General features: G+C 32.2%; 1 protein-coding gene across 5 annotated transcripts in view; it reads left to right on the top strand.

Moving 5' to 3' along the window:
• Positions 1–16,824, top strand: part of LOC117181378 — a 343,385-nt gene that overhangs the window by 268,200 nt on the left and 58,361 nt on the right. For all 5 annotated transcript variants that reach the window (XM_033373974.1, XM_033373973.1, XM_033373971.1 and 2 more), the window contains 4 exons: positions 6,284–6,462; positions 6,577–6,716; positions 10,204–10,353; positions 11,556–11,645. In XM_033373974.1, coding sequence (XP_033229865.1) covers positions 6,284–6,462; positions 6,577–6,716; positions 10,204–10,353; positions 11,556–11,645 — 559 coding nt within the window. The remainder of the gene's footprint in view (positions 1–6,283; positions 6,463–6,576; positions 6,717–10,203; positions 10,354–11,555; positions 11,646–16,824) is intronic.

The raw sequence follows: 16,824 nt of genomic DNA, 5'->3' as shown, positions 1-16,824 counted from the left end.
CCCACCGCCACAAAAGTCCAGACTTGAATTTTGCAAACAGGATAATTAAAATTTATTATATATAACACTAGAAAACGAATTTCCTCCTTGAATACGGTTACAGAGAAAACATCAATTCCCAGTGTGGATTTTTCAATTGTAGCGTCCATTTTATATCATGTATTTACGTACAGATACTCAATAACGTATATGAATGTTACAATCTATTCCCAACACTGGCGCTGTCACTCTTGCGTCGTATTCACACGTGGCATGAGAACCTGACAGCCAATGTAGATTCCCAACCATGTAATTCTCGCAGCCAATCAGGATCTCGAATTCTCTTATGGATGTGTGACATATCATTTTATTTTGAATAACCATTCAAGTTGAACAGGGAGCGAACTCAGTTGATCGCAAGATTTGCGAGGTTACGTTTTGCAACAATCAATAATGGTAAATATTTTATTTCTGTATTCTGGCTATTTTAAGGCGACTTTAGTTTTTTTAAGATAATTTTTTTCAAGATGCTTCATTCTTGGCTTCGTTATAAAAAGAAAATATTTGCTGTTATGATACCAAAAGTTCAAGCTGATACCAAGAACTGAAGAAATGCGAAAATCAACTAATGATTGCATACATTAAAAAAAAATAAGACTTAAAAATCAGAAGATTGTGCTTTCAAAAAATGGAAAGATGTCAGAATTATTTAACTATATATTATTTTATTTGATTCTATAATGAATAATTGTTAAGAGACCAAGCACGAAATATGTATTATCATTCGAGAAGAAAGAAATTAGGTTCTGAAATATTGTGATTGAGGGTGACGGCTGGACCGAGAAACTGGGAAATGCCCGGAATTATTTTAGACCGGGAAATGATAGTTAATTTTGTTCTTGACCGGGAATTTTACAAGCTTTTAGAAGATAGATCTATCCAATCATTTGAAATATCATGGATTTTTTATCACAATATATATAATACAATTTAAAATAAGTTTGATTTCAACTTTTTTTTAAACGCTAAGCGTAATTGTTAAATTTTCAAAAATGAAATCATTAAGTTTACAAAGTATAAGTTTCCATTCTAGATTTTCATTTCTTAGGGTACATTTTCCATTTAAAGAATTTTAAAGTGCAGTTTAGAAGGCTTACTTAATAAAAGATTAAAAGTTTTTGCGATTAAAATATGTTGACAAAAAACGTTTTAAGTTGATCAACTGTAAATATAAATTCATTAATGATTTTTAAAATGGAACTGTAGTTTCTGTATTCGAAATTAAACAATAATTAAATGATTTTATGGGGCTCCTCTAAATCAGTTAAAATTAAACAATTTACAGATTTTTACGTTAAAAATTGAACTACTTCAATTCTAAAGTCTTAGTAGTTACTCAGACGTAAACTTGCGACTGTAACTTTATAAACATTCTGTTGTTTCAGTAGAAAATATATCATTTTTAACCTTTTCAATTTAAACATTTTTAATTAAGAAAAAGAACAATTTTTTAATAGTCAGCAATGTTTTAGTGTTTATGGAAAATGAAATATTCGAAACTAAATTGTTTGAAACAGAAAGTCTTAGGATTCCTGGTAAAATTCAAAATGATTTTTTTATTTCGAAACATTAATTTCCGTAGAATATTTAGGAGTATTTAAAACAATAGCAAATTTTAATAAATAAATAATAATTGGATAGTTATGAGTTTGACAAAAATAGGAATAAGTTTAAGAGAAATTTAGAAGTTTAGAAAAAGTTCAAAAATAAGTTGAAACTTTAAACGATGTCAAAAGATTTTTAACAAAATATAGATTTTCTAAGATTTCAAACTATAAATTTAGAAGCTTTTCAAGCATTTTGAAAGGCTTAAAAATTTATTTAGATTCCTTACAAAATTGACAATAATTTTTTATCTTGACAAATTAATTTCAAGAGAATATTTAAAAAGATTTTTTTAAATTTCCAAAACTGGAAAAATAATAATGTAAAGTTTCCAAACAATTTAAAAGAAAATGGAGATTTTTAAAGATTTTAATGCAAAATTTAGTAGGTTTTTAGGCATTTTAAAAGATTTCGAGATCATGAATTTTTCTTGGATGTACCTGGAAATATTAAAAGTGATTTTTTAGTGAGAAAATATACTTTTATAAAATGTTTTAAAAGATTTAAAATAAAAAAAATTTCTGTGTATAAATAACAATGGAACAGTTATTCATTTACAACGACTCGAAATTAAAATAATTTCAGTTTTTAATGTTTTTAACTTAAAATTGCTTGAAATGATATATTTTTTTAAGTTCATAAACTTGTTGATTTATTCTTCAATTTAGGACATTGAAAATGATAGCGCTCATTCATAAATAATACCAGTTTGATTCGTTAAAACGATTTTCTCATGCAAATAATTTTTTAAGAACAAGAAAAAATCTGCCTCAGCCCGGATTTGAACCAGGCGAAGAATAACTTTTAAATTATTATTAACCTCCCCGTTCACAGTGGAGGGGAGAGGGTAATTATTGTGTGCTCCCCAAAGCCCTTCTCTGGATCCGCGCCTGCATTAGAGGGACAAAAAATCAATAGCAATATGAATAAAAGGAGAGCAAATATAAAAAGTGTAGGAAAAGGGGACTGGTCACGGGAAGGAAAAGAACAGTTTAGAGAAAAGATCAGAAATATCAAAATTGGAGCGGGAAATGTGAACGAGGAGATGAAAAAAGTGATACAGCTCATATAAGGGAAAGGATGAAAAAAAGCAGCGGAAGTAATGAAACAGATATGAGGAATGGGAAAAAGAAGGTTAAAAAAAATGGAGAAGGAGAATGTAGTTATTTGGTACGCTCGTATGACCGGTATTAGGTAATGGAGCACAGAAATGGGGATGGAAAGAAAGGAAAGATACTGAGAGTTTACAAGAAAGGTATATAAGGTTGACACTAGGGGCAGACTGGAGGACGCCAGGTTATATGGTGATAGAAGAAGCGCGAAGGAATAAGTTAAGTATGAGAGCAGGAAAGAGGGCATGGAAATTTGAGTCGAAGCTGTGGGAGGGAAAGGGAGGGGAGTTGGTGAAAAAGTGTTTGATGGAGGTAGAAGAGAGGAGAGGGAGAGCGATAGAATTAATGAGATGGAAAGAAGAAAGGAGGGAGTTTTTTAATGATAGAGAAATAGAAGGCGGGACTGGAGTAAACTATAAAGAATTGGAAAAAGAGAAAGGCAATTAATAGAAAGATGGGGGATGATTGAGAAATCAAAATACAATAAATGGTATAAGATGATAAAAAAGGAAGAAGTACTAAAGTATTTAGAAAAGGGATGGGGAGAGAGAAGGTGGAATAGAATAGCAAGATTTAGATTGGCAAGCGAGGTAAGGGAGGGGGTGTACTGGGAAAAAGAAGAGAACAAAAAGTGTAGAATGTGTGACTGGGAGGAGGAAACATGGAAGCATATATGGGAACGGTGATTCTAGGGGAGCATGGATCGAGAGAAGAATGGATGAAGGAGTTGGTAGGTGCTAGAGGAGCAAATAAGAGAGAATGAAAGAATGCATGTGAAGAAAGAAAAATGGAGGTATAAAAAAAGTGAAAGAAAAAGGAAACGGTAGTCGCTTAGATTAGAAGCGTAAAGATTTAAGTAATGGTAATGTAAAAGTTAAGTATACTAAGATGCGTGTGCATTCTCATGCTTTCTCTCTCTCTCTTGTACTCGCGTTTTCGTTCGTATGCTTAATCGTTTGCTAATAAGTCCTAAATTGCGCTTTCACAGGAAATAGAGATAAGGGACTAGATATAAGACTTTATTTAAATAGTTGTAAATAATTGTATATATAGAAAGGATAAGATTGTAAAAAAATGTGTGTATAAGCGGAAAGATTGTAAGGAATGTAAGTAATGTAAACTCTTAGGGGGCACATTTTGAATAAAGAAGAAAGATTAATGAAGGGATTTATACAAAATAGTCCACTTTGCTACCCGGGAATATGAATTTTCAATAAAACTGTAAATTTTCGATACATGAAAATAGTTTAATTTCCAAACAAATAATTTAATATAAATATTTATGTAAAGGTTCCACCAATAAGAATTATCTTCTACCAAAAATCAAGACTTTTTTACAAGAATTTTTGACCAAATAGTTGAATTTTCATCTAAAACAAACTTCAACCTTAAATGAAATAGTTAAATTTTATGTTTAAACCTCGACTTTGTATAAAGAAACGAATTTTCAACCAAATAATTCACTTTTCAACCAAATTAAGTTTTAACTAGAAAAATGAATTTCTATCCAAAAAGATTCATTTTCAAACAAACAAACCAAAAACGATTTTCTACAAACTAGTTATATTTTTCTCGTAAGAAATAATTTTGTACCAAGAAAATTAATTTTCAACACTGATTACTTTTCTATCAAAAAAGACAAATAAATTTTAATGAAAAAAATTATTAATTTTAAAATAAAAAAGAACGAATTTAGAAAAATTAAGATTTTCCACGAAAACAGGTCAATTTCAATCAAACACCAAAAAATATAAACTTTCTGTCAAAAGAAATGAATTTTCCAACCAAAAAGGCGAATATCCTTGGCGGACTGAAGGAACCGAATGAAGCCTCTACAAAGTACCCGTAAAGACCCCATTGGATCCCCATTCGGTTCCTCTTTTTAAAAAACTAGAAAAAATAGCAAAATCAACTTTTAAATGGTTGAAAATTCGGATTCTACGTTAAAATTCCCTATAGAAGGTCACGGAATAATCGCAATAGTTTTTTTTCAACGGTAAAAAGTTTAAAAAGAATATAAGACTTACAACGCCTATTGACTGCTACACTTCAAACTCATCGCCTGTAAGTAGCAATCAATAGACATTATACGTCTTATTTTTTTTTAAACTTTTTACCGTTGCAAAAAAAAGTATTTCGATTATACTTATACTTTGTAGAGGCTCCATTCGGTTCCTAGGGTCCGCCAGGGATTACACAACTAAAGTTGAACTTTTCAGTTGTAATTGCAAAAATATTTTCGAAAGAATAAAAAATCAAACAAATTGGCTTCCGTCCAATTTTAAAGAATTTATTGCAGTGTAATTAAAAAAAGAAAGTCTTAAATCGTTCAAGAAATATACTATATCCTGTGGAGCTATTTGTCAGCGAAAATCCATTTCTCGGCCGAGACACGCACCGAGACACGCGCGTCAGTTTAGGATTTTGACAGGAAATCGAAACGTTGCGTAGCTGCGTTTGTCCAGGGTGTCCACAAGCTCTGTTCCCCATGGGGTCTATCCACAACCAAACGTAAAATGCCGCTATATTAGCGTATGGTCAACACAGCGTGTACAGGCATTTAGTGGAAAATTCTGTAGTCAGCCGGAGTTCGCCACCCAGTCTTGACGTACAAATAATCTGCAATTCGCCCACTACTGAGTAACGGCTGGCTCTACAATCGGGGTAGTACTATGCCAACAGTATAAATATTAAAATAATAAAATAAATACATTTGAGAATATAGTGCCTGTGTTCTAAAATGTCGAAAAACTATACATAAAACTCTCGCGTAAAAAGATTTAATCCTATTTTTTGTTAAGAAAAAATGTCCACGATAAAATGTCTAGGTTCCCTCTTTAAAAATTTTGAATGCTCATAAAAAGTGACATTTCATGATAATATAAAAAGTTGTAAAATATTCTGGAATGCGAAGAAACGAAATATTACACGAAGAAAAATTTTAATTTATTAAATGTATTAATTTAAAAATTAGTTCATTTATATTCCCGTTAACAGTTGATTTAGTTCACATCTATATATTGAATTTACGTATTTCAAAATGCAGATACAATTTACAACATGAAATAAAAAATATAGACTTTAGGAAAATCTGTTCCTTACTAATTGATTTTTTTTCAATGACCCTATTCTTTTGAACAGTAAAAGGTTTATTGTGTTTTTGACTTTTTACCGTTGCAAAAAAACCATTGCGATTTTTTCGTGACCTTCTATAGGGAATTTTAACGTAGAATCCGAATTTCAACAATTTAAAAGTTGATTTTTCTATTTTTTCAAGTTTTTTTAAAAAAAGGAACCGAATGGGGACCCAATGGGGTCTTTACGGGTACTTTATAGAGGCTCCATTCGGTTCCTTCGGTCCGTCAGGGTCGTTTAAAAATCTAAAAAGTTAGGCAAATTGTATTTCGCTCAATAACCTAAAATGTACGAAAGTCAAGCCAAAACAAAGAAAAATGTGTTAAACAACCCTAATGACTAGTTATAGGTATATTTTGTTTGTTAAACGCATTTCCTCATTTAATTTTTAGTGACTCAGTCTTGTAGCGAAGATGGAATGGAATTCACTTTAAAGACGCCAGAAGGTTTTATTGGAAGAATATACACATATGGATACTATGATCGCTGTTTTTTCCGCGGTAACGGCGCAACAATAAACGTCTTACGCATCAGCGGAGCTCAAGGATACCCGGATTGTGGAACACAACGGGTCAGAAAATTCAAAATTTAAATGAAAATGCAACAAAAATAGTTTAAACTGAAAAAAACCACTACAGTATTATTTCTAATGATACTTATAAAATGCGCCAATTTTTAATTTCAGTATGGCGATACAATGACAAATATCGTAGTAGTGCAATTTTCGGACTACGTGCAAACCGCAAGAGATAAAAGCTTTAATCTTACGTGCCTGTTCCGAGGTCCTGATGAAACAGTTGTAACTTCAGGCTACATTGGAGCCGGGTAAGTAGACTTTGTCTTATAATTTTTATGAATTCCGCTTAGAAATGTTTTACATGAAATAGGTTAATTAGTACAATGTTTGGCCTTTCCCTAATATTTGCTCTGGCGAATGTTTAGGATAGAAATTCATTCCGACCCAATCAGAACTATTTCTAATCATTCCAATATCTGTATCCGAGCAAATACGAATCAATCTGAACCAATCCAAAAAAAGTTTTGAATCTCGTTTTTTTTAAAAACGCTTGAAAATTAATCCGAAGTAATACGAAGTAAATTCTCAATCCCAATGAATCACAATCAATTAGGATACGGATTAATCTAAATCGAATATTTAATCCAACTAAATCCGGATCAATCCGAAGACTGATTCATAAGGAAATGATGCGGAATAGTTCTGTTTAGCCTGTAATTATCACATAGTCCTATTAACATGGATGACATGCTATTGATTTGTTCTAAGCAAATAATGGGCTCATTTATATTGTTGTTAAAAACATGCAGTAGCGCTTTTTATCCGAAGAGGCCATGCCAAATCCGCCGAACGCGTCCTCGGATTGCGAATAGAGGTCCCCTGTACCAATGGTTTCTGCTGAATATGGTTACAAAAATTAATAGGCAGTCGCGGACAATTGTCCAGGGGGGGGGGCGTCCCATAGGAATTAACCGCCAAGAGGAGGTGTGAAAACCGTGCCGAAAGCTGAATGGCACCTGCGCGAGGTACGCAGAGTACGCAGCCTTATTCTTGCGTGCGGGGCTCTACAAGGATGGACGAACTCCTTGCCATAGCTTCTCGTAAGAACAACATTGATAACACCAAACATTGCTGTAGTAAGTGCGGTTCAAAGCAATAGAAAGCGCAGGGCTCCCGACAATGGGTCGGCCAACAATGTTGACCACTCTAGAGCTGAGGGGGCGAATTAAGATGGAGTCCATGCGATGGATCGGCGGAATCGCGCACTTTTACGTAGACGGAACTATTCAATCACAACTTTCTAGAGTGCTACGATGTGAGTGTGTCCCATGAACGAGAGGGTTACATGGCACGACTGCATGCTCTGTGGTGCGAGACACACGCAGACCTATCGCACTTTTCGCATCAACGTCTGCGAAACCATGTCAAACTACTCCAAGAAAGGGGCTATATAAGCGGAGCGCCTTTTCTACCACAGCTATGAAAAGCCGACAATAGAGGAAGAGATTCAGCTCTAAGGCCAACCGCGGACAGGCATCCGATAGAGGAAGAGCGATGCTTCATAGCTTGGAAAAACATTAAGATCCAGGTTTCTACTGGGCCAAAAAATCTAGTTCAAATGGATAACGAGCTTCTTCGAGATTTTTCCGAAGAATCCGACATCTGGGTTATCAATTGTGGTGTGTATAATGCAGCAAGAGCTTTGGCCGATGCGAACCGTAAAAAATGAACGGTTAAACATAAGATCAAAAGACGGTTGCATCAACTCGCCAAAAAGATAGGCTGGGCAAGACAGTACGCGTCTCTCATTCAGTGTGTGGTTGACTACATAACATCTGAAAAGAAGTTTACCGCCAAGGTTCAAAAGTTCGTGCACAAACTCCGGATCAGTTATCACAGAATTATTAAGTCAAAGCTGCTTACCATCAGGCAGCATATTGCTGTGAGAATACGGATACTATATGACGCTAAGAGAAGTCTAGAGTGGAGAGAGAGGTGGGTTAGAGAAAATCAACATTTTTTCTCTGACCCATCTCGACTCTTCCAAGACCCTCCGGTTACTATCGACCACTTGTCCAAACCAGAGGAGGTCGAAGCATTTTGGAACGATGTCTACGAAGTTCAGCATAGACTGGACGAAGACTCAGAGAAAATGGCGGATTTAGACGGAATTGGCATTGTATTTTGAAATGTGCGTAATCATTCAGAGTGAATTCGGAATGGCACGGAAGCATTCGAAATGAGCTCCAGTACCTAGCAGATTCTGATTGTGAGTTTGGAATAGTACATACTTAATCGCAATGAACTTGCGTCATTAAATGGATTCAAATGAAATGACAACTTCATTACTATCTATCCAGAATCATTTAGGCTAAATGCGGAAGGCCACTAAATCACTCGGAATGAACTCGCGTGATTTAACGAGTTCAAACGGAATGATAATTTTATTCCAAGCGATTCGGTATCATTTGGACTAAGTGCGTGATGACATAGAATTATTCAGAATGAATGTGTGCCTTGCCATGATGACAAACTGAATGGAATTTTCATTCTTATATGTGCTAAATAATTTGGTCTGAGAGTGGAACGCAAAAGAATCATTCAGAATGAGCTCTCGTGTTGCATCGGATTCAAGCGGTATGAAAATTGTATTCAGACTAGTGCAGAACTACTCTAATTGAAGTTTGGGATCATTGAATGCAATTCAGAATGACATTGAGTTATCAGGCGGATTCAGACGGAATAAAAAGTTGTTTCTGATTTTCGCGCAAGAAATGGGAATCACTGCGCAATTTCTGTGGACTCATTCGGACTAAACTTAAGACATTAATTCGGACTGAGAAAGAATTAATATTATCTGAAGTAATCAATCGGACTTTCACTCAAAATATCGAAATCATTCGGAAACAGACTTCGCATTCATTCGTATTATCCCCCTTTACCCTATATCCGGGGCCTATCCAGCATACTAAACCAGAAATTGATTTTCTTTAAAGTGAAACAGTCGCCTGTGTAGTACTTATCCGGCAATTTAAGCCAGAAATTATTTTTGGCCAGCTTAATATGGCAACTCCAACCAGATGCTTATCCGAGACCTATTCGACCTTTTATTTCTGAAGTAGTGTAATAGACAGTTAGACAGTTATCCGATTATATCCATTATCTAAATTGAAAAATACATAACCTACAATCTATCTCAAAAGTTGCCTATCTTTAGAATGATTTATAAAATCGGCAAAAAAGATCTATTAATAATTTTTCATTATTCTTTATGGAGGCTACAAAGTAAACTTCAGAAAAAAATAGTTTAGGTTAAAATTGTTTATTTAACAGTAGTTATTTAAAGGTTTAGTTTTTCCTTTTTCTTTAGGAAAATTTACAATTTTTATTTAATTATAATAAAAAGGGCCTCATTTTATTCTTCAAAGGATTCTCCAAATTTTTATTCAGGTTGATTTTATTTAAAAAAATTAATTGAGATATCATTCAGTTATTATTGTTGCAAACAATCGGAGTTCAAATTTTAATTAGCACCACCCGAATAGAATTGTAGAGAATCCTTACAAAAATAAAATAAGGTCTTGATCATTAGGATTAAATAAAAATTGTAACTTTTCCCTAAAGAAAAAGGAAAAACTAAACCTTTAAATAACTACTGTTAAATAAACAATTTTAACCTGTACTATTTTGTCTAAAGTATGCTTAGACGCCTCCATCAAGATTTACAGAAATTAATAATAGATCTTGCCATGTGGTTCTTTACATCTAAGTTACTTATTTTTGTCTGCATTTTAGAAGATCAGGAGCTCCGATTCCGATCGAGTATCTTCCAGCTGAGAACACTTTAAACAACCGCGTTCGTTTGTTAATTCTTTACCAAGGAAGGCCAACTACCACTATTGCTGTTGGAGATCCACTTACATTTAGACTTGAAGCTAACGACGGGTAATAATTTTATTTTTCAGACAAAACTCTGAAAAAAAACTGTTTAAATATAGTAGGTACAGAAAATTGAATGTTTCCTTATTACCTGAAAAAGAAGCAGGGATTTTTATGATTTTCTCCGCCTTTAAATATGTTATTAGATTAATAATATTGATTTAAAATAAAATCGTAGTATATAATTGTTTATTTAAGAGTGTTAAATTTCAAGAAACTGAATAATACGAAGGTGGTTCAAATATGTTCGAGACAAATACTCTGACACGTTTAATTACTATCGAAAAAATTTACAAGAATTTAGTTTTTCTAGGTATTTCCCCTCACAAGTTACGCACTTTGCCCACCTTTCAGGAAGTTTTTTGATGCCGGTATCGAAGAATTCCTTGGGCAACTCGGACAGCCATGTGCCCACGAACTCCTCTACCTCTTCGTCGGTGTTGAATCTTTGATCTTCGAGGGCTTCTTTCAGTGGTCCAAACATGTGGTAGTTGCAGCGTGATACATCTGGACTGTAGGGGGGTGGGGTGTTCTAGTACCTCCCACCCCAATTCCGATATTGTATCGAGCGTGAGACGCCCGGTATGAGGGCGCGCGACAAACTTCCAACGTATTCGTGGATGATGGACTCTACACTACCAATACTGATGCCGAGTTCAGTCTTAATGTCTCGAACATTCATCCTACGGTTTTCCAAAGTCATTTGTTCTACACGGCGAATGTTGTCTGGTCTCGTGCTGGTTCGCGGTCGACGATCATGCGGCTCATTCTCGACGGTTTCGCGGCCATCCTTGAATGCTTTGGCCCATTTAAACACGGCAGCCCTACTCAGGCACTCACTACCGAACTGATTTTGCAAACGCAGAAAAATTTCCGTGTTTTTAACGCCTTCCCGCACTAAAAAACAAATGACAATATGTTGCGCAACGGCGGTTGGCACTTGACGTTCACTTATGGTCGTAACACGCGCGTGAAACATGCGCTCCCAACGAACACTATGCCACACTGTTCGTAAGGGACCCAGCTATCACATACTCAAGCCACGATCTTCAAAACATACATGCGCGCCATCTACAGCGTTTGTCTCGATCATATTTGAACCACCCTCGTATTTTTAATGCTAGACTGACTTTACTTTATTCAGAAGCTATCATGTATTTTATGTACTTTTTTTACAAAACTAACATTCTTTTTCATCTCTTAACTAGATCCATTTACTCTGCTGACATTTTTGCTACAAATGTCGTTGCAAGAGACCCATATTCCGGAAGAAATGTCCAACTAATAGATAGATATGGGTAAGAAAATAATTTATTCATATATTTCACTGATCATGTGATGAAGTGAAATTTAATTTTTTTTAAATATTAACAATCTATATTATTTATTTGGCTATGAAATTTAAGTTATGTTTTTCTTTAAATTCAAAACGCTTTATCATTCAAATGCTTTGTCTTACTTATCTTGATTTTATTTTTGTGAAGGTTTCTGATTTAAAACTGTACACTGGTCAGAAAAAAAGAATCGTTTTAATGGAAAATATTTGAATAGGAGAATTTAAGAATGACTATTCACATGCATTTTATTTATTTCATTCGGACACTGTACATCCACTACTAATTCAGGCAAATGCCGTTGAATGATTTTTTATCTTTTTTAACCGGAGCGGCATTTGTTGGATAAGTTGTCTGAAATTTCAGACACTTTCTCGTTAATACTTGTTGGAATGGTTCCGATTAAAAAAAAGGAAAATAATTTAACGAAAATTGCTTAAATCGTCGATGGCTATATTCTGACCGATTAAATCAAATAAAAATATGAGATCGATTAAAAATGTCACAAATTGTTAGCCCGCAATCCGCGTGAATCGGAATTCTAAGATTCTTTGATTCAGATATTTTTCATTTAATCAATTATTTTTTACTGACAATTCTGGGCTTTCTATTATTATAAAATTTGTAATTACTATATGTAATATATTCGGGAGTCTTCATCAAAAGGGCCCTTATGGCCAGTTATAGTCTAGAATATATTCGCATTTTTTTAATGTGGGTCAAAATCATTAATTGCAGGTTCATTTTGGGCACAAAATACCAGGAATTTATTCGGCTATTTAACCCTATACATAATTCCATACTGACCATAAGGGTCTTTTTCACGCAGAAACGCTTTACGGCTCGGCCATAAAGCCTCCTGCTATAGCCACAAGCCCATACTTGTAGCCCTGGCTGCCCTACGACCTACTTTCATGGCAGTACCTGCGAGCTTGGCCAGTAGGGTGGCTCAAAAACGGTTTTTTTCTTTAGAGGGCACCGATCCCCCCAATTTCATTCCCATGTAAAAGGAATGAGGGAAAATAACTTTTTTGAGTTTTTGGAATAATTTATTAGGGTTTGAAAAAATGTGACGGCGAAGTATGGGAGCCTTTTGAGAATTATCCAACGAAGAATTTTATGTATCAGACATATGGGGTTGAAACCTCTAACACATCCTCACGAGTACCTGCAAAATACCCTTAAAACAAAAACTGTAAATTTTTCATGAAATCGACCTTTTGAGCACTATATTCTCGTATCTTTTTACTTAAAACTATCACTATTGGTCTAGTAGAATATTTATTAACATTAGTTTATTCATTTTCAATTATTTAAACAAATTAAATTTGTTTAAAATATTTCGTTTCAAATTTAAAAAATTTAAAATTATTACTGTGGGTCTAGTGGAATATTTATCAGTAATAATTAATTACTGATTAATAATTACTTTAATAATAATTAATTTATCAGTTATATTTATGTAATAATTTTTATTAAAACAAATTTTTTTGCAATAAAATTTATTCAAACAATGTTGATAAATATTCCACTCAGGAAATATTAAGAATTTTTATAAAAAAATTTTTAACAAATTCCATTTGTTTCAACAATTGAAAATTAATGAACAATGTTAATAAATATTCCACTAGACCCATAGTAATATTTTTTAAGGGAAAAAAGAATTTTTTAACAAAATTGTTTAAACAAATTCCATTTGTTTAAATAATAAACAATTAATTCAAGAATGTTAATTAATATTCCACTAGACTAATAATAATAATTTTTAGGGATGAAAACGAATTTTCGAAAACAAAAATACTTAAACAAATTCCATTTGTTTAAATAATTAAAAATAATTAACCAATGATAATAAATATTCCTCTAGACCAATATCAATAATTTTAAGTAAAAAAAGGAGAGAGTACATTGTTCAAAAGGTCGATTTCATGAAGAATTTACATTTTTTGTTTTAAGGGTAGTTTTCAGGTATTCGTGGGGGTGTGTTAGGGGTATCAAACCCATATTTCTGATAGATGAAATTCTTCGTTGGATAAATCTCTACAGGCCCCCATACTTTCTCGTAACTTTTTTTGAAACCATATAAAAATTATTCTAAAAAATTAAAAACTTGATTTTCCCCACGCATTTTACATGGGAAACTTCAAGTCAAAACCGTCACCTGTTAAAATAACCAAATAAAAAATTAGGGAATTTCTTTTTTCGGATTTGGAATAAAATGGGAGGATCGTTGCCCTCTAGCATGCAACAAAATTTTACCATGCATTTTTGGAACACCCTGTTGGCCAGTCCATCCCTTTCCTTAGGGGTCCTTTGTTGGAAAATGGGAAAGAAATTTGAGATTAAAAAATTCTTCATTTTGCAACAGTGTATCAATGTCGAACCAAAAAGATTAGATTTTTGCCAACAAAGATGAATTTTCAACGAAATGGTTGCATTTTCAACCAAAGAGATGAATTTTGGACTTAAATTATTAATTTTCAACCTTCTTGTATTTTCAAATAAAAAATATCTTTCAGTCAAAACAAAAAAATTGTGGAATTATTATTATTTGAAGGGAAAGATAATTTGTAATAAAAAATAAAAATTTTGAATGACTATTTATTTCTTAGGTCTTTATTTATATGCTTAAAGGTTATTGAATAAATATAATTTTCCTTGGAAATTAAAAAATATATTTCATAAATTTTCGTAAATTTTTTCATTTTTAAATATTTCAAATCTATCAAATACTTTTAAATTCTTAAATGACTTTCAAAATGACTCGAGTTATCCGTAAAATATTCTGAATTTAAAAAAAATTCATTTTCGACCATTTTGGAAATGCTATGTAATATTTTTAAATCTTGTTAAATATTCTTTAAAAACTTCATTTCGAAAAACTCAAAATGCCACGTTTTGTTTTGAGTCTTTGGAAAATATTTACAAATTATTATTATTTTTAAAACTGTTCAAAAGCTTCTAGATACATTTTTTAAATGATTTGAATTTTTCTTGAATATGAGAAAAAGTTCTGTAAAATAAAAAAAAACATTAAAATTTTCCAGATATTTTTCGACAATTTTCTAAATACTTTGGAAAGTTTCCAAAATATTTAAAAATATTCTTTTAAAATTAATATTTTATATTAAAAAATTATTATAAATTCTTCCACAAGAATAAGGATATTTTTTTTCTGAACCTTCGCAAATTCTTCAGCAGCTTTTGGTAAAAATTATTGTCGTATCTTCATCGAAACTTCTAAATATCTCTTACACTTACTTGAATTATTTCTAAAATTTTATAAACTTTCTTGTTAAAAAAATAAAAAATCATATTAAATTTTTCATGGAATCTTGAAACCCCAATTTCATGACTCAAAAATGTTTCAAAAACCTCAAAAAGTTTAAAATTTTAATTTCAAAAAAATCTTAAATTTCTAGAACCTTAAAAAGTCTTTTGAAATCCTTTAAACTTTTCATAACTTTCATCAAAATCATGGAAATTATTTTTAAAAATTTCTGAAAAATCAAAGCTTAAATAATATTTAAGATCCTCTACTTTGTCAACTACAATTTCATTTTACTCATCTCTTTGAAAGTGTAAAAAAGTTCACAAATTTTAGTGTGGTGGCAAAATGTCAAGAGCGGAATTATTTTGCAATACTAAAAGGCATTCAAAACAAAAATCTTTTTCTTTGTCTATGTTTAATTGTTTACAAAGTTTCTAAAGAAATTTCCTTCCACAAATGGAATTACTTATTTGAATATTTTCTTTAACCATAATAAATTAAACATTTGGTTAAAACACTTCTATGTAGTGCCCGTTCTCTTAGAACTACCTAATATAATTCTCAATCTTCACAATATATTGTGGAAATGGTTTTTGGTATGATTTTTATCAATTATCATTTATGTTATCATACATTTTTTATTAAGTCGCCCAATATTTTGTTTCTATACATTCTTGGAATTTCAATGAATTTATAATTTTCAATTTAATTTAAAAATTTATAATAGCTTTAAGATTTTGACAATATTTTATATGCATATATTATTATAGTTAAATGAATTTATGATCATGCAAAAAAATGTCCTAATAATTATTGAATAATTAAATATTAATAATATAAAAGCCATAGGTTTAGAAGTTACTTTCAAAATAATTTTTAAGAATTAAGACAATTTAAAATTTAGATCTTTATTTAAATATTCAAATAATGGTGAAAATTAAGTACAATTTTTCTTATTTTCAAATTATCTACTAACGGCCCGAATTTGGTGACAATCGCGTCCTTAAAAGAAAAAAAGGTATTAGGTAGAAGCACCTGTGCACGAAAGGATGTGTCTTTGCACAAAGGGCGTAACTTTTCAATAAGATAAGTCACTGAGATGAATGGCAATGCAATAATATTCAAATTATTGTCTGGATTAAAGATCAGGGCTCGCTGAAGGTTCTGTTTAAAAAAATTTATTTTAATTCGTACATCAAGAGAAAACTTCGAAACACTATACAACGTTCTAAAAATCTTTTTATTTAAATTTTAAACAATGTGCATCGATTTGTTTCTACGAGAGAAGGATTTAGCATTGACGCCGGTTGAAATTTCTCAGATGTGATTTTTTGGGCCACCACAATGCGCACATATAATATAGAATTATTTATATACAGGGTGTTCCGCGATAACTGTATTTAATTTTGTGTGGGGGGGGAGGGGGTTATGCACAAAAAATAAGCAAAAAAGTCCTCAACATTTTTTTGTTTGATGCTTATTCTAGGCACAGCAGAGGATACAAGTTGTATGCACGTGTGAGCATGTGTGTGATATTTCACTTGTCGCTTATTTTTAATAATCTTTTATTGTAATTCAAAAATGTTCTATTCTAATAAAAAATCATTATTACATCCTATTAAGTTAAGGCGTGTTCCTTGGGTGCATTTTTTAGTCGAAAAGCGACGGGAATATGAAGTTTAATTGTTTAAACTAACACATTTTTCGTAGTTGTAATTTTTTGTATTTTTTTGCCTTTGCAATTGACGTTTTTATAATTTCCGCTTATCTGAATTTTTCTAAACATGTTTCATTCTACTTATTTGTCGCAACAATCTCATATTAACATATTATCTGACAAAAAAACTTTTTGAAACAGCAGTTCTCGCGGGA

This window comes from Belonocnema kinseyi, chromosome 10 (assembly GCF_010883055.1).
Source record: "Belonocnema kinseyi isolate 2016_QV_RU_SX_M_011 chromosome 10, B_treatae_v1, whole genome shotgun sequence".
Lineage (NCBI taxonomy): Eukaryota > Metazoa > Arthropoda > Insecta > Hymenoptera > Cynipidae > Belonocnema > Belonocnema kinseyi.
The sequence above is the reverse complement of the archived record's forward strand: the minus strand, read 5'-3'. Positions and strand labels throughout refer to the sequence as shown.